This window comes from Staurois parvus, unplaced genomic scaffold (assembly GCF_062004578.1).
Source record: "Staurois parvus isolate SC_StPar_1 unplaced genomic scaffold, SC_StPar_1.0 ptg000636l, whole genome shotgun sequence".
Taxonomy (NCBI): Eukaryota; Metazoa; Chordata; class Amphibia; order Anura; family Ranidae; genus Staurois; species Staurois parvus.
Window position 1 is genome coordinate 268,714 of NW_028318432.1, and position 24,916 is coordinate 293,629.

Consider the following 24,916-nt stretch of genomic DNA (forward strand, 5'->3'; position numbering starts at 1 on the left):
ATACCATACCATATTGAAATCAAATCTGATGTTTTTTAATTTTTATTTGGTGTGCGTTGGAAGAGGGGTAGTCTTATACGGCGAGTATAGCCCAAACCCTATATTTTAACAGGAAAAGTAGGGGGTCGTCTTATACGCCCAGTCATCTTATACGCCGGAAAATACGGTACCTATGAAATGTGTTGGCCTTGGACCCTTTGTTTCTTGGGTAATTTTTACAATAAAGCATTGTTGCCCAAATGCCAGAGGCATGAAAGGTGACCGTTGTGTCATTTCTTTAGGTCAGATGAACAAAGTCACCAGATATTCTGCTGAGAGCAAGATAAAAACTTGTTTATGGAATGAAACGTGTTTATAGTAATAGAATGAAACGTGTTCTAGTAACCTCACTAGGAGATAAAAAGGTTTCCTGCTGCAAGGTAATATCATATAGTGCTAGTATGCATCGGATACTAGCACATTATGAAAGAATTACCTTAGAATGAAGCCCTCCAGAGGCACACTGTCACCGGCGCAGAGGCTTCCACCTTCACCCAATCTTCCTTTCCAGGTTTGCAGGCTGCAGCTGCTTGAATGGCCGAGCATGCACACGGGAGTCCCGGCCACAAAACACAGCTCTGAAGAAACAGCATGGTTATGTCATTCCTTCACTGCACATACATCGGTGGTGTCACTGGCTGCAGCTCCATAGAATATCTCCTAAACAGTGAATGTTTAGCAGATATTCATTTTACCTACAGGAAGCTTTATTATAAGGTAAAAATTAAAAAAGTGACTTTACTACCATTTTAATTGGTTTTAGCAGGGGAAAATTATTCTAAGGGTTTCTTGGTGGTAAAAAATCTTGACATGCCAAGTAAAAGTTGCTGCGGTATGTGTATGCACCCCTCCGACTAACACAATAGGTCAACCGCCTATTTTTACCTTGTGAAAGAGGCCTAAGAATTAGTTTTCCATTCATCAGAGCAGTAAGAAAAATGAAATAATTGCCAATGGTTGTTGGACTTGGCTAGTGACATATCTATTATGGGACTCCACAGCAAAACCATTAGGGCCTCTTTGTCTCTCTAATCTTGATTACAAAGACATTTCTCTAGGATACAGGAAACTAATTGCTTTATAATAGAAATGATATAGGGCACATTTGTTAAACACAAGGCCTGCGTGCCAAATCCGACCCGCCAGGCCTTGTCATGTAGCCCTCTCATCCAGTTTTGCAGAAGGAATGTGGTGGGACACCATTCCGCCACTTCTGGCTCTCACCCTCCACCCCGGCTCCCCGCTGTCACTTGTAAACACAGAAGCCTTTTGTGTTTACAAGAGACAGCTTTGCTTTCAAGGGCTTCAAAACAGAGCCAAATACACGGGTACTAAGGTGGTACTAGAGCTGCTTACATTGGGAGTTACTAGAGTCAGGCCAGATGTGTATGCTGTGCATAGCGAATAGCTATTGGCGGCGGCCAAACCCTGTACTCTGTACACAGCCCAAGCCTGAACCCTGCACTCTGTATACAGTGCACCCCTGAACTCTGCAGTTTGTACGCAGCATACTTCTGAACTCTGCACTCTGTGCATAGGGCACCCCTGGAACTGCACTCTGAACATAGCACGCTCCTGAACTCTGAAACTAACGCATTCCTGAACTCTGAACTCAGTAACAAATGCACTCCTGAAACCTACACTCTGTACACATTGCCTCCTAGATACAACCGCCCTTTGAGTGCATATTGCTGATGCCGCCCGCGTTTAAATTGAGTTTGACTTACCTAATACAGGGGTTCTCAAATAATATATACAATTATTTTATCCTAATTTATTTGTCCAACGCTATTGCTGCCTTCATATATCACTGTGCCACCGGATCAGTTTTGGAGCCCATAGGAGTTGCATGGTCTGCTTTCTACAATTAGCAAAGCTCATGTTCCCTGCTGATTGGAGGCTTCAAACTCTGACTCAGTAAGGGGAGCATGTCAAACCTTTGTAGAAAGACTACCGCCTCCATACAGATGGAAAGATTCCTTTTCTGCTGCAAGGAACAGACTATTCTAATTATTCTGTGGCTGCTTTTTATAAAAAACCAACTGTAAGACTACACACTTTTGTTTTTATACATCTGGAATTTTAGCCTGGAATTTAAACGTAAAGTTCAGTCTGGCTTTACATACACTTTAAATTTATCCACACAAATCAATCCAAGTCTTTCTTGTGCTGATTGCCACACAAATATCAAAACTAAGAACTAAGCAGATACAGTTAATGTAGAGTGTTATCATATTTTTCTGCCTGCATTTCAGTTTATCTGTGCATGCCGTCCTGATTTCACTAATGCTAAAGCATAAATCAGCCTTTTATTTTAAATTTCCAACAGCTAGTGGTCACATTGCTCTGAGCTGGCAGGGTGTGGTAGCTGACAGTTTTTCTTTAGAACAAAAAAAAAAAGAAAAAGAAATGACTCATTCATGGCTTGGTTTGCATGTCTGAATGAAAAGCATTGAAAATTACAACTTATTATCCTAATTTTAAAGCATATCTTTTTCGTTTTTTGCTAGAGAACATTAGCTTAGCATATAATCGCAACAATGCTCCATATATCATACATACTACATAGCAGAATACTGGAGGATTTCATGCCTTTATCAATTATAAATGAAATTGTGCTTGAAGCTGTCACTTTTATGACCGAATGCTGGGCTGTTCTGATTGGGCACAGTTCTGACACTTCCAGGTAATGTCAGAGCTTATTTTCTCCATCCTATCCCCAATTTATTCCTATTGGCCTATCGCTGTGATGGATTGTCTCACTGGCCAAAAGGAATGTACATATACCAAGAGAAGGCAGATAAACTCACACTCAGCACTATGGATGAGCTCAGGTGTATTGGGATCCTAGTCCGAACTCACCTGAGCAGGCCCGCCAGGAAGCTGTGACCTGTAGGGGCCAATTATAAATGTTCGAGGCATTCTCTGCAAGTATACGCGCCCGTTCTTTACGTGCGGCAGTAGAATGGAGAATGCCCCAGCTGCAGATGATTGGTCCGCACAGTTGACAACTTTCTGGCAGGCTTGCACATGTGGGTTTGGATTCTACTCTGAACATACCCAAGCTCAACACTAGTCACTACTAGGAAGCGCTGGAGCTTTGCTCAGTCAGAATGGCTTTGCATTTGTAAGTAAATACTGCGATTAAAGCTGAACTCCAGATTGAACATTGTAGTAGATGGCACTACTATAGTGATAGCTGTGATCAGTACAGTGATTTCCAGCTTCTAGGGTCATCAGCCAGGTACGGTATGTACAGTACATGGTTACATTAGTCCAAGCTGGGCCAATGTAACTATGTAAAAATATCCATGCCTGGAATTCATCTTTAAAGTGTTTTGTTTTGGTGTACTACAAATGTATTATTTGTATTTCCCCCACTGCACTCCAGGTCCAAGTAATTCCATACATCTGTATTTTGAAGCTGGCACATGAGCACAAGTAGTATAACATCCTGTTTCAGTGACCACAATGAGTCAGTTTCCCTTGGTTGGCATCACACGCTGTACCGTTTCTCTAAGTTATAGGAACCTCAGACATTTAGAGATGATGAAGCAGATGTGGTGGTGATTTACTAACTGCAAAAAAGATTGTAAAAATTAAAAACATATTCAAGGGGATGAATGTAGACTGGTAAGTAATCCAGCAAACAGCATGGATGTGCTAAAGTCATAAAGTGTTCAAATTTGGGTTAAAAAAGAACTGCAGTCTTCATAAAAGTCTTTCTAAGGGTTTTAATGGGGGAGCTCTTCACATCTCCTAATATGACCCAATATTGATCTTTTGATACCCATGCTGTGGTTCTTCCTGATGACCTCTACATTACCACACAGTGGGGGAACAGGAATTGAACACTGTTAGGGGCAGAAATCAGCATTTCAGGCAGCAAGAGAGATGAGTAAGTTCTTCCTTTCACTTGACACCACCATCACCATAGGGGGTTACCTGACACCACCATCACTATTGGGGGTCGAGGCACCATGATTGGTAGGCCTGAAGGAGGTAGTAGGAGGAGAAGGGAATACACTATGTAGTTTTATTTTTTTTGGGGGGGGTGCAATCAGCTGGTTCTTATTTGGACGCAAAATAGTCTAGGGTGCGAGCACAGCCCACCTGCATGGGGAAACATTTTTGTGTCCAGATATGGGCTTTAACCACTTCAAGTCTGGACACTTTTACCCCCTTCCTGTCCAGGCCAATTTTCAGCTTTCAGCGCTATCACACTTTGAATGACAATTGCGCGGTCATGCAACACTGTACCCATATGAATTTTTTAGCATTTTTTTGAGACAGATAAAACTTTATTTTGGTGGTATTTATTCACCACTGGGATTTTATATTTTTTTTGCTATATAAATGAAAAAGTCCCAAAAATTTTTAAAAAAGTGTTTTTCTTATAAAATTTTGCAAATAAATAATGTTTCTTCATAAATCTTGGCCAAAGTTTATTCAGTTATATTTTTAGCAAAAAATAAAATAAACCAAATTAGTTTATAACCAAAAAATATAATTTTTCAAAATGTTATGTTACATTTTTATTTTATTATTTTATTATTGATCGTGTTTTTTTTTGTTTTGTTTTTTACATACTGTCACCCTAGCAGTACAGTGTCACCACAGTGACACTGTACTACTTGTGGGGAGTTATGAAGATTTTTTTTTTTTTTTTTTTACACTGATTGCTTTTACACCCATAAAGGCTGTAAAAGCAATAATTTCTCCTTCTCTCTGGCTGCATTCTTGCAGCCATTGAGAAATACTGTGTGAGCTGTGATTGGTCACAGCTTGTCACATGGTACAAGGCTGTTGTGAATAGCCTTGTACCATGTGACCTCTGTGATCATTCACAGATTTCAAGCATAGTAAGCAATGTCAGAAGTGACATCTTGCTTACTACTCTGCACGTGATCACAGATTGGCCAATCAGTGATCACATGATCGGGACCTCACATAGAGGTCCCATAAAACGATCGGTTTTCCAAGGGAGCGCACACAAGCAGGGAGCAGGGAGGCCGTTTATATACATGGGCTGGACGGGAAGTGGTTAAAGAGGCCAAAGTAACATCAAAGTGCCTGTTTATGGCAAGACTCCCCTGTATACATTGTGGTAATGTGCATGATGCAGTGCATTGTGGTCACGTTCATTTTGCCACATCTTGCTTTGTGGTGTGCTATATTAACAAACAGGGTTTCGTTTAATTTTGGGGGGGGCATTGCCTTTCATTGGGGGCCCATTCATAATGAATGGGTTGCCTTCAAGCTGAACTCCAGCCTTACCTTCAGTTATTCAGGCTCCTGTCCTGTACTAGAGAAGAGAGACAGCAGCACCACTCAAAGTTTAGGCGGTTAAAATCAGGCAGATTTAATGGTATCATTTCACTCACATAGGTAGGTAACAGGTAGGCATGTCAAGTAATGGAGGTCCAGTGGGAGCATCAGGTCCTTTGGCCTGTTGTTCATTAAAAGCTGCAGGGATTCAGATAGAGCCCACTCTATTTTCTGACTGGAAGACTTCCAGCATCATCTAGTCTTTCCTCGCCAGCCTGGATGTTCCTGGCCCACCCCTCTTAATTCTTTCAATGTTGGAGGCTCAGCAATGTAAGCATTACCTAGGGTGGTTAGCATGAAAATACAGCCTGCCTAGAAATGCCCACTCCTCCAGACTGACATCCTCCATTTTGATGTTTGCATACCTCCTCCCAAGAGGATTTTTTACAGGAAGCTATGAACAGAACCAGAGGCGTAGCTAGGATATTTTGCGCCCGGGGACGAGCGGCCACCTCATGACACCCCCCCCCCCACTTCATATGGTCCCTGTAGACACCCCCCCGTCCCGATCATATTGCCCCCCCCCCCCTTCATCCATGGCACTACTCACCCGTCTCGGCTCTCCCCTCGTCCCTTCCGGCACATGCCCAGCTCACCGCCCTCCTCTCCGCTCCTCTCACAGCCAGCTCCTCTCTCCTCTCATAACTCACTGTGGATGGCAGATGTATCAGATAACAAGTCTGCTGCAGCCACTGCAGTGATCTTGTGACCTCATTTTGGCGCCCCTGTACCTTGGCACCTAGGTACATATGTACCCCCCTGCCCCCCCCTAGCTATGCCTCTGAACAGAACCCTGCTGGCAACTCCCACCATTCACAATCTGTCTGCATTGCATACAGAAGCACAGAAACCCTGTGATGACATCAATGGGTATAAAGTAAGGTATGTAATGAACCAGAGAAGGTAAAAAGTGGATTGTACTTCAAGTTTAACACAACGCATATTAATGTGGGACTTAATGCATTTGCATCTCCCAACCCACCACCTTCCCCACAATTCCACAAATGGGCAAAGTGACAGAGTCTCTTTAATTTTCAAAGACCATACAAGTTTCTGTTCTTGTGTTATGCCCTTAGCCATGCAGTGTACCACCTTCAATTTTGCAGTAGACATATCATACCTTAATATAATCATATTGGCAGCTGAAGCTCTCCAGCTGAAAGGTTGTGAACATGTAGCTGATGGTATTGCCCATTGTGGTCTGTATTGTCCAGCTGCAGTTTTGGTTGGATGGATATAAATTTGGATAGTTTGGACTCTCCAGAATGCCACTGCTACGATTGCTGATCAAGACTCCTTGGCAACCTGAAAGATAAATGATATAAAAGACCGCACTCAGATTGGAAGATGGGCGAGCAGCACTAGTAGTGTAGTACATTCAACATTATGACATGGAATATTCCTGAAAGGAAGAGAAAGATAACCTACTAAGTTTGCTGTTGGTTCTTTGCTGTCCAATCACAGCCTGGGGAGGCTGACCTAGCTGTATTGCATAACAGCAGTAGAGGAAAGTCAGGTCACCAACCTGGTAGTGCTATATAAATCTCAGGAGTAGACAGACAGACATACAAACCCCATATATGCATATATGCATTTTAACTCTTTATTTAGTGGATAGTCTGGAGTCTTTATTACAGGCTTTTATATAGTGCCAAAAATTTACTTGATATACCTCACATCAATGCCTGTCCTCAAAGGTCCCTACCTCACATGCATACATAGACATACTAGGGACAATTTATACAGGAGCCAAATAACCTCCCAACATGTCCTTGGAGTGTGGAAGGGAGCACAGGGAGGATATTCAAAATCCATGCAGATACTATCTTGGTTTGGATCCTGAGGACCCCAGTGCAGCGAAGCAGATGTGCTATCCACCAAGACACTGGATGCAGCAATTTTTATATTCCTTCTACAGCTGCATCTTGCTGCTTCCAGTAGTTCTGACTCCTATTATATTTTTCTATAGTAGTGATATTCATTAATGAAATGTGCAAGCTAGAATGAGCACCTTTAACTTTTAGTGGGCAATGTCATTTTTTTCATCCAGAATTTACTGTGGCAAGAAAGAAAGCAAGAAGAAAGCCATTGTTGAAAGCAATCCATAAGATGTCCCGTTTGCAGTTTGTGAGAAGACATGTGAGGAACACAGCAAACATGTGGAAGAAGGTGCTCTGGTCAGATGAGACCAAAATGTAACCTTTTGGCCTAAAAGCAAAATGCTATGTGTGGCAAAAACTAACACTGCACATCACCCTGAACACACCATCCCCACTGGGAAACATGGTGGTGGCAGCATCATGTTGTGGGGATGCTTTTCTTCAGCAGGGACAGGGAAGCTGGTCAGAGTTGATGGGAAGATGGATGGAGCCAAATACAGGGCAATCTTAGAAGAAAACCTGTTAGAGTCTGCAAAAGACTTCAGACTGGGACGGAGGTTCACCTTCGAGCAGGACGACCCTAAACATACAGCCAGAGCTACAATGGAACGGTTTAGATCAAAGCACATTTATGTAGTAGAATGGCTCAGTCAAAGTCCAGAGCTAAATCATATTGAGAATCTGTGGCAAGGCTTGGAAATTGCTGTTCACAGATACTCTCCATCCAATCTGACAGAGCTTGAGCTATTTGCAAAGAAGAATGGGCAAAAATTTCACTCTCTAGATGTGCAAAACTGGTAGCGATATACCCAAAAAGACTTGCAGCTGTAATTGCAGCGAAAGGGGGTCCTACAAAGTATTGACTCTGGGGGGCTGAATACAAATGCACGCCACACTTTTCAGATATTTATTTGTGAAAAATTTTGAAAACCATTTATCATTTTCCTTCCACTTCACAATTATGTACCACTTTGTGTTGGTCTAGCACAGTGGTCGGCAAGCCGCGGCTCGCGAGCCACATGCGGCTCTTTACCCACTCTAATGCGGCTCTTCTGTGTGCCGGGCGCCTGCTCCCCTCCCTCCTCTCGGTCGGCCGCTCCCCTGCCTCCTCTCGGTTGGCAGCCCCAAAAGTCCGCGCGGACCTTTTAATCCGGCCCGCGGATGTGGCTGTCAGGATGTGTGTAGGCGGGGCAGCATGCCGAACGTGAGGGGAGATAGGCTCCTCTCACAGTCCGCCCTGAAGACCCGAACGGCGCGGGAAGACAGCGAGAGGAACGCAAAAGGTAAGTGAATTGACACGGGGGACTTGGCTTACTAGAAGGGGGGGGGGGAATAGTACTGTGGGGGATGAAATACTATATGAGGGATGAATTACTATATGAGGGATGAATTACTATATGAGGGATGAATTACTTTATGAGGGATGAAATACTATATGGGGGATGAAATACTATATGGGGGGATGAAATACTATATGAGGGATGAAATACTATATGGGGGGATGAAATACTATATGAGGGATGAATTACTATATGAGGGATGAAATACTATATGGGGGGATGAAATACTATATGAGGGATGAATTACTATATGGGGGATGAAATACTATATGGGGGGATGAAATACTATATGAGGGATGAAATACTATATGGGGGGATGAAATACTATATGAGGGATGAAATACTATATGGGGGGATGAAATACTATATGAGGGATGAAATACTATATGGGGGGATGAAATACTATATGAGGGATGAAATACTATATGGGGGGATGAAATACTATATGAGGGATGAAATACTATATGAGGGATGAATTACTATATGGGGGGATGAAATACTATATGGGGGGATGAAATACTATATGAGGGATGAAATACTATATGAGGGATGAATTACTATATGGGGGATGAAATACTATATGAGGGATGAAATACTATACGGGGGATGAAATACTATACGAGGGATGAAATACTATACGGGAGATGAATTGCTATGGGGGATGAATTACTATATGGGGGATGAATTACTATGGGGGATGAATTACTATATGGGGGATGAATTACTATGGGGGATGAATTACTATATGGGGGATGAATTACTATATGGAGGATGAATTACTATATGGGGGATGAATTACTATGGGGGATGAATTACTATGGGGGATGAATTACGATGGGGGATGAATTACTATATGGGGGATGAATTACACTATGGGGGATGAATTACTATATGGGGGATGAATTACTATGGGGGATGAATTACTATATGGGAGATGTATTTTCAGTTTTAAAAATGTGGCTCTCAAAATAAATTTCAATCATGGTTTTGGCGAGATTTGGCTCAGTTGAAAAAAAAGGTTGCCCACCACTGGTCTAGCACATAAAATCCCAAGAAAATACATTTATGTTTTTGGTTGTAACATGACAAAATGTGGAAAATTTCAAGGGGTATGAATACTTTTTCAAGGCACTGTACTTCAGAAGTCAGTAGTAAATTGCATCAGTCACCCTTTATCCGAGGGAAAGCTGGCCTTTGTAATTGTAGCACTACCCCCCTTAGAAGTTGCTGAAGATTTAGGTCCCCCTATAGTCCTGCACAGTCAGGCAACATGCATCTTCTACAGACTTGCATTCAGAGTCAGTAAACAGTCTTTAAGCTTGTTTTTTTTTAATTAAGGGGTGTTAAACTTGGATGGGGTAAGGGGGTATGGGATGCCCAATGGAACTGCAAACCGAGGACAAACTCCTTAGCAACTTTGTACAAGTCTTTACACAGCAGAAATTCTTCTTGGAGAGCTCTCCAACCTCTGCTGCTGTACCACCCCAGACCTCAGATAATCCTCTTCTTATCCAGCTGCCTGAGGGAATCCCTGTGCAAAGGAATCCAGTGCCTGCCACCTTAAATGAAACAGTCCCGGTTAAGGAGCTACTCAGGTTCTATTCTGGCTCTACAGGTGGTCCTCGCTCTGGGGGCCGGAGAGGCTGAGAGATCCTCCTTTCCAGCGCCCTTCCTGTAGGTAAGCCCCTTCCCACTGGGCCCCCTCCCAGGCTCCTTCATCTCAGCTTCCTCACATCTTCCACCTAAACTGCTGCATGTTGCTGACTTTTACTGGAAATCTGTTAATGTCCAGATGCTTCTATGCTAACTTGTCAGTTATCATTGTACCTGTCTGTGCATTATACAATAAACCTTTACCTGTTAAAAAAACTCTCTTGCTGCTGAGCAGTCTTAACCACTTTTAAGGGCTGTCCTGACCTCATGCCAAGCCTCCTGCTTTGGAACTGATCAGGATCCACTAGGAGTGCAGACCAGCTCCTCCTCACCCTTGCCCACTGCTTCTAGCATTTTTTTCAAAATTCTAGAGCAGGGAGAGGTATTAGGGAACTGATTTGCAGAACCTCTCAGCCCTGACCCACATTTGAGCCAGCTGACTATTGCCCTGGCTGCTACTCAGGCCTTCTAACTAAAAAATAATCAGCTAGCTCCCCCTAACTAACTAGGAGGGTGCTACATAATAAATTACTACAAAGATAAGAATGCTAAATGTGAAGCACAGTATTCATAGCAACCAGTCAGAATTCATCTTGTCCTGGTCTGACTTTAGTAAAGCAAATTTTTATGGATTGTTTTGGGCACAGCACTTTGCAATTAATACTTTGTTGCACTCTTTAATGCAGAAGTTCATAAATAGAGAAGAACAATGTTAATTAACATTTGAATTGTCATGACGTATACTCACTCTGCTTATAGGTAGCCAGGAATCCACTATAGGAAATAGTGTTGTCTGTCCGTAGCTTTACATACACGTCACTAGTGGTGGAGCGTATTGGAGATGGCAGTTCTGGACCGCAAATCTTGCTTAGTAAAGCTGAATTGGTGCTATTGCCATTGTAGACCTTAAAACAGAATACACAGACGTATGAGAATTTTGTAGGATAATTCAGCATTCAGCAATGATGTTCAGACTTCGACATAAAAGTAGACAAACTAGGCAGATTCATTCAAAGTGGACTTGAACTCAAAAGGTAAAGATTCACTATTTTAAAGGAAACAAATGTAAATGTTAATTGTGCCTAAGCAGTAATCTAAAAATTTACCTTTTGTCTTGAAATTCTCATAGCAGTGCACTTCATGTGCCTTGAGCTCAAAAGTTTTATATCTGCAGTGTGAGCTCATATAGGGCACTGCTGCCTCTGAATTATATTCTCATAAGATTTACTGGAGAGGAAGCTGTATCTGAGGAACTGCAGAGGAAAGACTTGCCTGTGTAGTGATGACACCGAAAGGGGCTGCTGGAAATATACTGGGCCCCCTTACTTGTTCAGAAGCTGCCCACCCTGTTTTCAGTCCCTAAAAGCACACTGACAAATTCAGGCTCCAGTCTAGAGGTCTTTTTAGGATTTATTATAGGTAATGAACAAAATGCAGGGAGGAGAGTTTAAGGCGCAGATATCTGAGGCACTCGTAAATCTTGGAGGACAGCTTACTTAATATCATGTCTCAGCAGTATTAGGCCCCATAGTAGAAGCCCAAAAATAATGCTGATAGAAGAGGGGACAAGCAGTCAAATCTGTAACCTTATGCGAGCAGTCACAGTCCTTAAAGTGGAGTTCCAGCTGAAAAAAAAGTCAGCAGCTACAAAAACCGTAACTGCTGACTTTTAAAATAGTCACTTACCTGTCCCATGATCCAGCGGTGTGCTCACCATGGCTGGTTTCACTGGCCATCTTCTCTCCTTGGTGCTGGCATCTGCAGTGTGGGCACACGGCTGTGACAGCTTGCGGCTTCACAGCCAGGTGCCCACTGCACATGCGCGAGAAGCTCTGCACTTTGTGAATGGCCCCGTAGTCTTCTGGGACCTGTCACATGTCCCAGAAGACTACGGGGAGGAAGGGGGACAACTTAGGTGATTGCAGCAAAAGTGGGAGCGGGTACCTGTCAAATTTGGGTACCTGCTCCTCCCACCCCGCTCCCCAAAGGTGCCAATCCTTAAATCGGGAGCGGGGCAAAAAGACTTAAAGTGGAACTTCCCCTTTTGGGTGGAGCTCCGCTTTAGGCATCAGCTTCTGGCATCCCATTCTAAAGAAGTACTTCCATAGCTAAGGAAGAGAGCTCTAATCAGATCCTCCCAAACATTCATCTTCTCCCCAGCCACACCTTTTGGGTCAGCTTCCTAGGGATTGGCTAGGGTCAAATACATATTCATAATCCAGTAGTTGATCCTCCCACTGTATTGATGGAATCACTACCAGGTTTGGGGACAATTCTAATCAGGCCTAAAAAGTGAAGTGAAGATTAACTGGCTATAGAAGAACTACCGGTATATACTAAATTTGGGCAGCCCAGGGCAGGGGTACTACACCTACTTCTGCTTCATTCAATCTGTGCTTTCTCCACCATTTTCATTAGACCACCAGTTATTGGGAGGCAGCTCTGATATGACAAAGCATAGCTTCTATCAAGATAGCTGCCTCCACACAGAAACACAGTTCAGAACAAGGTATTGTAAGTTGGTAATAAAGAAAAGTTCAGCTGCAGGGAGCCTACAGGCAATACTGGCGAATAATTCTTTGTCCTATACTTGCTTTTCCTGGGCACCTCTTCCAAATATTTGGATGGTCATTTTGGCATTTTATAAGTGAATTAAAAAGGCAACTGAAATTGTGTACAATTTATTTTATGATTACATTTCAAACTTCCTAAAGGATCAGTCATTTAAAAACTGATATTTATGAATGAATTTTGCATTTTCCTTTTCTTTTTGTTTTTTTGCATCTCTATAACTCCAGAAAAGAAGCCATCCTATCCTTACAGACGGAAAGAACTAAGAAATCAGAGGAAATGTTTTCCCACACATGAAGCAGGCAACTGATTCAACCTTTCAGCATCCTCCCAAAACTGAAATTGCCAAAGATGGAAGTTTAATATTTGAGAATGGAATACTTACGGCTAGATAATCACGGATACAATTGTCGTGTGACTCCAGATGAAAGTTTTCAAACTGAATCTCAATCTGACTTCCTCTGGAGGCACTCAGGAGCCAGTAACACTCAGAATTCTCGTAATATGGCATGGGGTAATTAGGAGATGAGAATGCACCAGACAATGCTGTTAGGGTTGCACCACAACCTGCAAGACAACACACTAAATTACTACCAAAACTCTTTGCGTCAATCACTAAGGTACATTGCAGCCAATATTGCATTTTCTGTCATTTTGTATAGAATGAGGTGGTATTTCAGCCAGGATTTTTTTTCTGTCTGTGTCATTCTGTATTTGTCATGGTGACCCCAACCACCAGCAAAAATGGGGGAAGTTGTTTCTGGGAAGACTGTCAGGGTCCGCTCACACAAAGTGCAGCGACTGCCCTTTTTTTGCACCTAATCAATGCCATTCACCACAAGAGCCTATAGAAAACAACTGCAGAGGCTTGAATGAAGTGTAACCTTGTGCACACTCAATCAAGTTAAAGCTGAACTCCAGGGCATGTAAAGATCCTCCCTTGCAGTGGGTCTGCCCCAGGACTGCAAAGGTCTAGGGGGCCACAAAGAGCAGTTTTACTTACCTGATCCTCCGCTCCTTCAGGCTCCTCCACATTGCAAGACCAGTCCCCACAGCCTCTTCTCCCCTATGCTCTGGCAGTCAGATACTCTCTGATATCAACGAGGCCAATGAAAGGCCTACAGCCCTGCATAGGACGTGAGGCCATTAAGGAACAGTGAACCGCCCCTCTCCACCTGGCTAAATGGAAACAATATAGTATGTAAAAAAAGGGAATAGGGATACAAAATACTACCTTTACATGTTTTAATCTCATACAGTTGTCACAATATAATACATTTTGTGATAGAGCACCCTTAGAGGCTTGTGAAGGGGCAGGCCATGTTCCGAGGAGGAAGTGCTTCACAAACGGCTTATTTATTCCAGGCATTTATATAGCAATGACACTTTTTCCCTTTACAAATTGTAGATTCAGTCCTTGCCCTTAAAGAACTTACAATCTAAGGTCCCTACCTCACATGGATACACACACATACTAGGGCCACTTCAGACGGGAGCCAATTAACCTACCAGCATATCTTTGGTGTGTGGGAGGAAACCAGAGTACCCAAAGGAAACCAGTTCAAGCACAGGGAGAACATGCAATCTCAATGCATGTAGTGTCCTGTTTTGAGTTTGAACTGAAGACCCCAATGTAGTGAAGAGGTATTAGCCAAATGGTCAGACAAACAGCAACGTATTGCTTGAGGTTTATTGAATGAATGTAGAATTAATCGATAATGCAAATTGAATGGTAATGGTAGTATGCAATAAGCACAGATCAAATAATAACAGGTAATACAACTATTACAATAACAGGATCTACCTAGAAGCAGTGTCCTGTTAAAGTCACTAGGTAGCAGAACAGTGCAGTCTATGAGAACAATAAAGTACAAATGACCGCTTACCTTGGGACACCTTTTTCACAAGGATGTAGATTGTCCCTAATAGTCCAGGTGTCAGGCTGGAAGATTCCTAGGACCTGTTCCACAAGCAAGTGGCGTAAAGAGTCTTTGGTTTGAACACCCAAGTGGGTGACTATAAATGAAGAACAACCTCACTGCAAGCTCATCACTCTGGAGAGAACTGAAGCAGTGTCTTCTGCTATGACATGAAGCTTTCACCTCTGTCTCATCAGGCATGTTTTCTTGGGACTACTTAGGGCAGGTATCGGGGAAACCTATACTCTCTGGGTGTATTGAGGAGCCCAGGGGCTTGTTGGACTGTGAGAAAATGAATTAAAAGAGCCTTTAACAGGGTGGTACTGAGGGACTCCATTACATTTGAACTGAGGACCCTAGTGCTGGAAGGCAGAAGTGCTAACAATATTATCATTAGAAAAAGAATTACAGAAGCATCTCAATAAATTAGAATATCATCAAAAGTGAATTGATTTCAGTAATTCAATTCAAAAAGTGAAATTCATATATTATATAGATTCATTACACACAGAGTGATATATTTCAGGCATTTCTTTCTTTTAATTTTGATGATTACGGCTTACAGCTAGTGAAAACCCAAAATTTAGTATCTCAGAAAATTAGAATACTGTGAAAATATTCAATATTGTAGACTCATTGCTGAAGATGCTGGCTGTGGTATCCAAGCATATTAATGGAAAGTTGAGTGGAAGGAAAAAGTGTGGTAGAAAAAGGTGCACAAGCAATAGGGATAACGGCAGCCTAGAGAGGATTGTGAAGCAAAGACCATTCAAGAATTTGGGGGAGATTCACAAAGAGTGAACTATGGCTGGTGGTTCAAGAGCCACCACACACATGGGCTACAACTGTTGCATTCCTTGTGTCAAGCCACTCCTGAACCAGAGAAAAGATCAGAAGCGTTTTACCTGGGCTAAGGAGAAAAAGGACTGGACTACTGCTCAGTGGTCCAAAGTCCTCTTTTTGGATGAAACTAAATTTTGCATTTCATTTGGAAATCAAGGTCCCAGAGTCTGGAGGAAGATTGGAGAGGCACAGAATCCAGGTTTCATGAGGTCCAGTTGGAGGTTTCCACAGTCAGCGATGATTTGGGGAGCCATGTCATCTGCTGGTGTTGGTCCACTGTGTTTTATCAAGTCCAAAGCCCAGCCCTCTACCAGGAAATTCAAGAGCACTTCATGCTTTCCTCTGCTAAACAGCTTTATGGAGATGCTGATTTCAATTTCCAGCTGGACTTGGCACTTGCCCACACTGCGAAAATTACCAATACCTGGTTTAATGATTATGGCATCACTGTGCTTGATTGGCCAGCAAACTCACCTGATCTAAACCCCATAGAGTATTGTCAAGAGGAAGATGAGAGGCACACCAGATCCAACAATGCAGACAAGCTGAAGGCCGCTATAAAAGCAACCTGGGCTTCCTTAACACCTCAGCAGTGCCACAGGCTGATCGCCTCCATGCCACGCCGCATTAATGCAGTAATTCATGCAAAAGGAGCCCCGACCAAGTATTGCATGCATCCTTTACTGTACATGGACATATTTTTCGGTAAGCCAACATTTCTAATTTTCTGAGTTACTGAATATTGGGTTTTCACTAGCTGCAAGCCATAATCATCAAAATTAAAAGAAAGAAATGCTCGAAATATATCACTCTGTGTGTAATGACTCTATATAATATATCTATGAGTTTCACTTTTTGAATTTCATTACTGAAATAAATTAACTTTTTGATGATATTCTAATTTATCGGGATGTATCTGTATTAAGCAAACATCACATCACCAAATACTGTAATGCAAGATTAATGTGTAATCTTTGTATAAAGTTATTAGCTTTACTGCATTGCAACCAAGAAAATAATTCACAGAGACTACTGCCTAACAGAGGCCTAACAGAGGCACAAAGTTAGCAGCTGGCTGACCATTTAGCTCAGTGTTATATTAAAGGAGAAGTATGGTGTTTATAAAAAAAATAAACATCCATACTCTCCTCTATGTGGCAGCAAAGATGCAGCTGTCCCACATTGACTCCAAGACTAACTGAGCAATCATATGACTGCTGATCGCTTAGTTCTCAGTTTGCTCTGTTCCTCCAGTGCTCACTGATGCACAGAGCTGGGTAGGGGGTAAGTGCAGCTGGCTCTGGCTCTCAGCCATGTGCTAAGAGGTGGAGCCAGCTGTCAATCAGGCAGTAGGGTGGATCCTGACAACATTGTCAGGATTCGTCCAGAGCCTGGAGCAGCTCTGCTGCATCAGCTGATGGTGGGCAATAGCCAGCTTAAGTTGACTTCAGGTCACAGGAGTACACTTATTTTTTTCTCCTGTGACTTTTAGTCAGCATTGGCTGAAGCTATGGAAGCACAGTACAGTGAGTGGCTGCTGAGTCATAGATCTTAGTAACATAAATTAGCAATTTACACCCTGCCCAATGGAGGAATATTTTCTGTAATCTATTATCTGTTATTAGCTAGTAAAATGCTACTTTTTTTCATCTTTTTTAATTTTGTGTGTGATTGTTATTAACTGGTACTGTCAGGAGACTCAAATTGCGTATATATAAAATTGCAATCAAAATAGATGAACAGTGCCAGACAGTACAGATAGAAAGCTTGCCAAGCTCTGATCATTGAATGTAAAGCGGAGTTCCACCTGAAAAAAGGAAAAAAAAGTCAGCAGCAACAAAAACTGTAGCTGCTGACTTTTAAAATACAGCCAGTTCCCTCAGTCCAGCGGTGTCCTCACTACCGCTGGTTTCACCAGCCGTCTTCTCTCCCTGGAGTCGGCATCTTCAGTGTGGGGACCCGGCTGTGACAGCTTGCGGCTTCACAACCGGGTGTCCACAGCGCATGCGCGAGAAGTGCTTTGTGAATGGTCCTGTAGTCTTCTGGGACCTGTCAGGGAGGGGAGGAGGACAATTTCCGCTAACGACCTCCTAGGCCAGTGGTTCTCAACCTTTCTAATGCCGCGACCCCTTAATACAGTTCCTCATGTTGTGGTGACCCCCAACCATAAAATTATTTTCATTGCTACTTCATAACTGTAATTTTGCAGTGGGAGGAGTAGTGCCATGTCATTGGTGTCAGTGGAAGGAGTAGTGCCCCATCACTGATGTCAGTGGGATGAATAGTGCCCCATTGTTGGTATCAGTGGGAGGAATAGTGCCCCATCACTGGTGTCAGTGGGAGGAATAGTGCCCCATCACTGATGTCAGTGGGATGAATAGTGCCCCATTGTTGGTATCAGTGGGAGGAATAGTGCCCCATCACTGGTGTCAGTGGGAGGAATAGTGCCCCATCACTGATGTCAGTGGGATGAATAGTGCCCCATTGTTGGTATCAGTGGGAGGAATAGTGCCCCATCACTGGTGTCAGTGGGAGGAATAGTGCCCCATCACTGATGTCAGTGGGATGAATAGTGCCCCATCGCTGGTGTCAGTGGGAGGAATAGTGCCCCATCGTTGGTATCAGTGGGAGGAATAGTGCCCCATCGCTGATGTCAGTGGGATGAATAGTGCCCCATCGCTGGTGTCAGTGGGAGGAATAGTGCCCCATCGCTGGTGTCAGTGGGAGGAATAGTGCCCCATCGCTGGTGTCAGTGGGAGGAATAGTGCCCCATCGTTGGTGTCAGTGGGAGGAATAGTGCCCCATCGTTGGTGTCAGTGGGAGGAATAGTGCCCCATCGTTGGTGTCAGTGGGAGGAATAGTGCCCCATCGTTGGTGTCAGTGGGAGGAATAGTGCCCCATCGTTGGTGTCAGTGGGAGGAATAGTGCCCCATCGTTGGTGTCAGTGGGAGGAATAGTGCCCCATCGTTGGTGTCAGTGGGAGGAATAGTGCCCCATCGTTGGTGTCAGTGGGAGGAATAGTGCCCCATCGTTGGTGTCAGTGGGAGGAATAGTGCCCCATCGTTGGTGTCAGTGTGGTGGAGGGGAGAATAGTGCCCCATCATTGGGGTCAGGGGGGGGGGGAAATAGTGTCCCATCGTTGGTGTCAGTGGGGGGAGGAATAGTGCCCCATCATTGGTGTCAGTGGGAGGAATAGTGCCCCATCATTGGTGTCAGTGTGGTGGAGGGGAGAATAGTGCCCCATCATTGGGGTCAGGGGGGGGGGGAAATAGTGCCCCATCGTTGGTGTCAGTGGGGGGAAGAAAAGGGCCCCATCGTTGGTGTCAGTGAGGGGAAGAATAGTGCCCCATCGTTGGTGTCAGTGGGGGGAGGAATACTGCCCCATCGTTGGTGTCAGTGGGGGGAGGAATAGTGCCCCATCGTTGGTGTCAGTGGGGGGAGGAATACTGCCCCATCGTTGGTGTCAGTGGGGGGAGGAATACTGCCCCATCGTTGGTGTCAGTGGGGGGAGGAATACTGCCCCATCGTTGGTGTCAGTGGGGGGAGGAATACTGCCCCATCGTTGGTGTCAGTGGGGGGAGGAATACTGCCCCATCGTTGGTGTCAGTGGGGGGAGGAATAGTGCCCCATCGTTGGTGTCAGTGGGGGGAGGAATAGTGCCCCATCGTTGGTGTCAGTGGGGGGAGGAATAGTGCCCCATCGTTGGTGTCAGTGGGGGGAGGAATAGTGACCCATCGTTGGTGTCAGTGGGGGGAGGAATAGTGCCACATCGTTGGTGTCAGTGGGGGGAGGAATAGTGCCACATCGTTGGTGTCAGTGGGGGGAGGAATAGTGCCCCATCGTTGGTGTCAGTGGGGGGAGGAATAGTGCCCCATCGTTGGTGTCAGTGGGGGGAGGAATAGTGCCCCATCGTTGGTGTCAGTGGGGGGAGGAGTAGTGCCCCATCGTTGGTGTCAGTGGGGGGAGGAGTAGTGCCCCATCGTTGGTGTCAGTGGGGGGAGGAGTAGTGCCCCATCGTTGGTGTCAGTGGGGGGAGGAGTAGTGCCCCATCGTTGGTGTCAGTGGGGGGAGGAGTAGTGCCCCATCGTTGGTATTAGTGACACAAATGATGGGGCACTATTCCTCCCACTGACACCAATGATACTTACCTTGCTGACCCCTGCTCCAGCCTGGGCTCGCTCTCTCACTTACCTGTCAGCTGTCTTCCTTCTCTGGCCGCTCTCCTCTTCACTCGCTCCCTCGGTCTTCTTTGATGTACGCGCGCTGCCGCTTGGCTCCTCCTCTCCAAGCTCCACCTCCTCGCCGATGATTGGCCGCCTGTGTGCCTCTCCTGAGCTACAGTTCCGGTGGCCAATCAGCGGCGAGGAGGCGGAGCTGCTGAGCGATCTTGGAGGTGTGGCCGGGTGACAGCAGCGTATCATCCCGCCCACACATCGCCGGAGACTGCAGCGGTGTCTCGGTTCCTAAGACCATCGGAAATATGTGTTTTCCGATGGTCTTAGGCGACCCCTGGGAAATGGTCGTTCGACCCCCAGGTTGAGAACCGCTGTCCTAGGCGATTGCAGTGGGAGCGGGTACCTGTCAAATTCGGATACACCCCCCCCCCCCAGCTCCCCAAAGGTGCCAATCCTCAATGGGGAGCGGGGGACAACAAATGCTTAAAGTGGAAATTCCCCTTTGGGTGGAGCTCCGCTTTAAGAATCTAAAGTGCTTGGACCCTTTATCTCTGGTCAAGAGATCTAGACTAACCCTACAAATACTAAATTGATATTTTCATCCTAGCAGTAAATTTCCTTTAATTAGATGTACTTTCATTCAGAATTTTACCTGTAGTTGCTGTGTCCCAGTGAGCAGAGAATCCTTTATATGTGACAGCTGAGTCACTTCTAAACTTTACCCAAAGTTTATTACTATGAGATATTATTAGCGGAGGGGGTGCACTGCAAAACCGACCCAGAAGTGGAGAGACTTCATAGCCGCCGTCCCTGTGAATTAAAGAGTATATCATGATAACTTAGTTCAGAATTTACAATATTGAACCTGTACAACATGAGTTGGTTTGAGTCTTGTCCCTGACCACAGGAAATAAACAAATTGCTGCCACTGCTAATATTAAATAGTTAGGTTTTGGTTGTGCTTTAATCTGCACTGGAAAATGAACAACTGAACATTAGGTAGGCCCAGTGCAATACTGCGAGATTACGTTGTTCTAAGCAAGAGGCCATGATGACAACCAATGACAGTTAATCATTTTTATTGCTTAATGTGTTTTATTTCTGTGATTATTATTTTAAAGGCTAACTCCATCTTTTATGCCATGTTAGCATATTTAGGGTTAACATGTAACATGATGCAAATGGGCTCCTACCATCATCACAGCCTTCATAGTCCATTGAAAATTCCTGCAGCTCTCCAACTGAAAGCATCTCCCGGTATGGTCAGAGAGCTGGAGGAAAAGTCTGCAGGAGCCTGCATTTACGGATCATGAATGCAATGCTTTGTAAGCTCCTATGCAAAAAAATAAATGCACACTTTTTTCCCTGCAAAAAATATGTTTTTGAAAGGTGGACTTAGCCTTTAAAATATTAAACCAGGAATGCATTACTGCACACTGTTCATTTTACAAACTTGTTATCACTGTGAACAGAACTATTTAGAGTCTCTAAGCAACTTTTGGATTCCCTCTTAAGTCGTGGTCCCTGATTCACCTTTATCAGTCAGTCAAGGTAGCAACAATAGAAAAACTTTATTTAAAGCAAAATTTACCCATAACAACTTGATAAAAATAATGTTCTTTAGCAAGGAAAATACATTCCACATTAATAATTATGCTACCAAAATGAGTGTGTGCTGTAAACTGCCTCCAACATTGTTCCTGTTTTCTCTTGCTGGAGGCTGCCCCTGAGCAGCAGTAAATCTTTAGGCTATCAGCAGATCAGCCTCTACATTTGTGGCAGTGCCAAAAAATAGAGAGCAACTGAGCATGTGTAGAACAGGGTGAGACAATGTATTATTGGATTTTAAACAGTATAGGCACTTATTTTACATGTTTTACAGAGCTATACCTGCTCAAGGGGCCAGCCTGAAATGATCTAGCAGGACTTAATTTTCTGACTAAGTTCCACTTTAAACTGCAATTTTTCTTTGATGATGCCATAGAATACCTTTGAACTATGCAGGTAAAGCTTGTTACTTGCCTGATCTCCACGTAGTCCCTGGCACAATCTGAATAAACTTCAAGCCTGAAGTCGGTGAAGTTAAGCATGATCTGCTTGTTAAATTCGGCAGTGATTGTATACACACACTGCCTGTTTGTGGGATAGTTATTTGGATAGTTCAGTGAGGTGAATACACCCGTTGCTTCTGTATAGGACACATCACAGGCTGAAAAATAAAAGAATCCAAAAATCAAAAAAAAAGTAAATATACTTATTACAGTACAGAACATGTGTACATTGTAATCAATATTTAGTCCTTCAAGGTGTATATATAGCTGAAATGTTTTTCTTTTAGTTTTGGATAAAGATTGGAAGGATGAAAACCCTATCAGTTTATTTTTTGCTGTGTCCCGTTGGAGAAATTTCCTTTTAATTCCTTTTCTGGAGACAAACTGAGGGGAATTAGTCTCTTAGACAGCTGTCACCAGAAGAGGTGTCCTCACTGTAGAATTAACCTTGTCTCTAAAATTTTTGATTTACCATCACTTTCTGTTTTCTTGATTTATCTTAAGAAACTAAATTGAAATTTGAAGCTGAAATATAGGTATAGAAATTTGTACATAGTTACATTGGTCCAGCTTTAACCAATGTTAGTATTTATGTGCCATTAAAATTACTGCAGTAGGCACTACTACTACAGTGATTGCCTCTGGCTTCCGAGTTCCGTGCCAAGCGGCACCTTTGCTGCTTAATGAATACAGGGGGTCATCTGCTCATCACAAGAGCTATTTAGAGAAAACTCTGCATTTTTTCAATTAATGCTAATTTTTTTCTGATTGGAAGAGGTGGATACCATTACCTCAATGCCCCACCTTTCCACTTCATCCAATCAGAGAGTATTTTGCATTCATTGAAAAAATGCAGTACCTATGGCAGTGATTTCCGATTTCCATGGGGATCCCACAGGTACATACTTACATAAGTGCCAGGTGGATCAAAGTAAATACATAAAAATTGTCATACTTATTGGTTGCCTTGCACCAGGGTGACCATAAACAGCCTCAAAGATGATGTCCTCAAGCACTACCTGATAATCCTGCAGGTCATCTGGTGGCCAAGTCATTTCCTCTACTATAGAGAAGAGGAAAATACTCAAAGTACTGAACATTACTGTTAACCTAGTATTGCAGTGGCTCCCAAGCCTTGGGGATCTCTTTCAAGGATCCACAAATATATTCCATGCATCCTCCTTGTAGAGATATTTGCCTAGCTGTGACTATCATTACTATACTTCGGAAATCAAAGTTTTCCTATTTGTTCTTTATAACTGAGTGAACACATTCCTACTTTGACATACGGCAAGTATGATAAATTAAGCAGTGGCTTAAATAGTGGCTTCTTGACTTCTAAGCAGGTTGCCTCTTGCATACCTTTTCATCTAGCAATCAAAATCAGGCAGCACATGAATGCTGCCAGAGTATTTTAAGAAAGGTAAAGTGCTAAAGCCAAAACCTTTTTTTTTATTTACGTTTTGGGTAAAGCGGTGAGGGGTTTAAAGACCTATCATGACTTTATTGCTGCCCAAGTCTCTGGTGGGGGGATTCACCCTAAAGGACAGGAGATAAAGAGTACTCTCCCCAATGGGACAAAAATTTCAATAAATGAAAACCTAACAGGCATTTTAACCATTTCTTACCCTATCAAAAAAAGTTTACTATAAAAAAACCTGAATTGCAAAGGCAATTGAAAGTTGTCAAAAGAGGTCCTTTTGAATTTGAAACCTCCTGATAGCACTAACACACAATTTGCCTTCTGACCTTTTTATTCACTGCGGAAGAGCAAACACTTGCGAAAGGATGGTGGTCCTCCACCCCAACAATATCTCAAGTGAAGCAAAAGATGATGTGGTACCTGGTTCATGACAAAATGGCAGTGATACTGGCTGACACGACCCATAAATTTGAGAAGGCATGAAAAATTATCCCCCAAAAGACCTGGACCAGTCCTTAATACTCGTGTAGCGGGCCGTATTCCGTGGCTCACTTTCAGCTTGTCGACCCCGTCTCCTTATGTGTCTCTTCCCCCCCCACTTTCCTACCCCTCCCTTTCTCTTCTTCTTAGCACCTTTCCTTCTTCTTTCTTATCTTTCCTTCCCCATACTATTTTTCAAGCCTAGATACTATGGCTATCATTTTGGTTTCCATTTTATGTGTTTTGATATTCCCATTCAGTACCTTTGGGTGCGATGGCTGGTGACTCCCCATGATGTTGCAAGGCCCCCCCCCATCTGTATGGGCATTGCATGCCTTTGCCCAGGGGCGGACTGACAACTCATGGGGCCCCCGGGCAATAGGGGATCATGGGGCCCCTGTGTCCTTGCCCAAACTCAAAAAAACCTATGAAAAAGGTACCAGGGGCATCTCATGGGGCCCCCTACTGACCCCGGGCCCTCGGGCAGTGCCCGAGTTTCCAAATGGTCAGTCCGCCCCTGCCTTTGCCTAACAATAGACCAATGCCATTTTCTACCACCTAAAGCTTTGTGGTTATTATTTTTTATTAAAGTTATGATCCTGCAAAGCAAAAGTGGGAACTGACATGATTTGTATGTTGTTTTATCCAAATGTGTAACTGCAGTTTGTATGATTCTGAACCAATGTCACTGGTGCTTAAAACTTTTTTTGGTTTTTCGACTATGTCCACTTTTGTATTTGTAATAAAAAAAAATGGAAATGAAAAAAACTCAGTTGAGCATAAAGCAACAATGGTCAGGGGCAGCAATGAAATATTCCATTGTTTACAGCTTGTCTTCAAAATCTGAGCTGGTTTTGGCCCTTACATTTTTTGTGGTTGTTACAAAAGCTGGTGTACACAAACATGCAGTGCACCTAGGCATAATTTTAAGGGGTGCAGCCTTGGCCAGGTCAATGTCATCACAGCATCCAATCAATACTGCTTTTCTCCCTTATCTGCTGACAATGAGATCACATTATGTTACTTTTAGGATAGTGGAAATGTTTTTTTTATACATAAAATAAAAGAGACATGCTCAGATTTTATAGCAGATTCATGTGTACACCTTGGTAAAGAACCAGGGGTGGACTGACCATTCAGGCACTGCCCGAGGGTCCAGGCTCAGCAGGGGGCCCCATGAGATGCCCCTGGTACCTTTCATAGGCTTTTTTGGG

General features: G+C 43.6%; 1 protein-coding gene across 1 annotated transcript in view; it reads right to left on the reverse strand.

Moving 5' to 3' along the window:
• CUBN (cubilin) overlaps positions 1–24,916 on the reverse strand; it is a 346,655-nt gene that overhangs the window by 235,929 nt on the left and 85,810 nt on the right. The window contains exons 22-27 of the mRNA XM_089693694.1: positions 22,755–22,862; positions 21,771–21,957; positions 20,401–20,558; positions 13,197–13,378; positions 10,989–11,145; positions 6,488–6,672 (exon numbers count right to left, since the gene is read on the reverse strand). Of these exons, the coding sequence (XP_089549820.1) occupies positions 6,488–6,672; positions 10,989–11,145; positions 13,197–13,378; positions 20,401–20,558; positions 21,771–21,957; positions 22,755–22,862 (977 nt within the window). The remainder of the gene's footprint in view (positions 1–6,487; positions 6,673–10,988; positions 11,146–13,196; positions 13,379–20,400; positions 20,559–21,770; positions 21,958–22,754; positions 22,863–24,916) is intronic.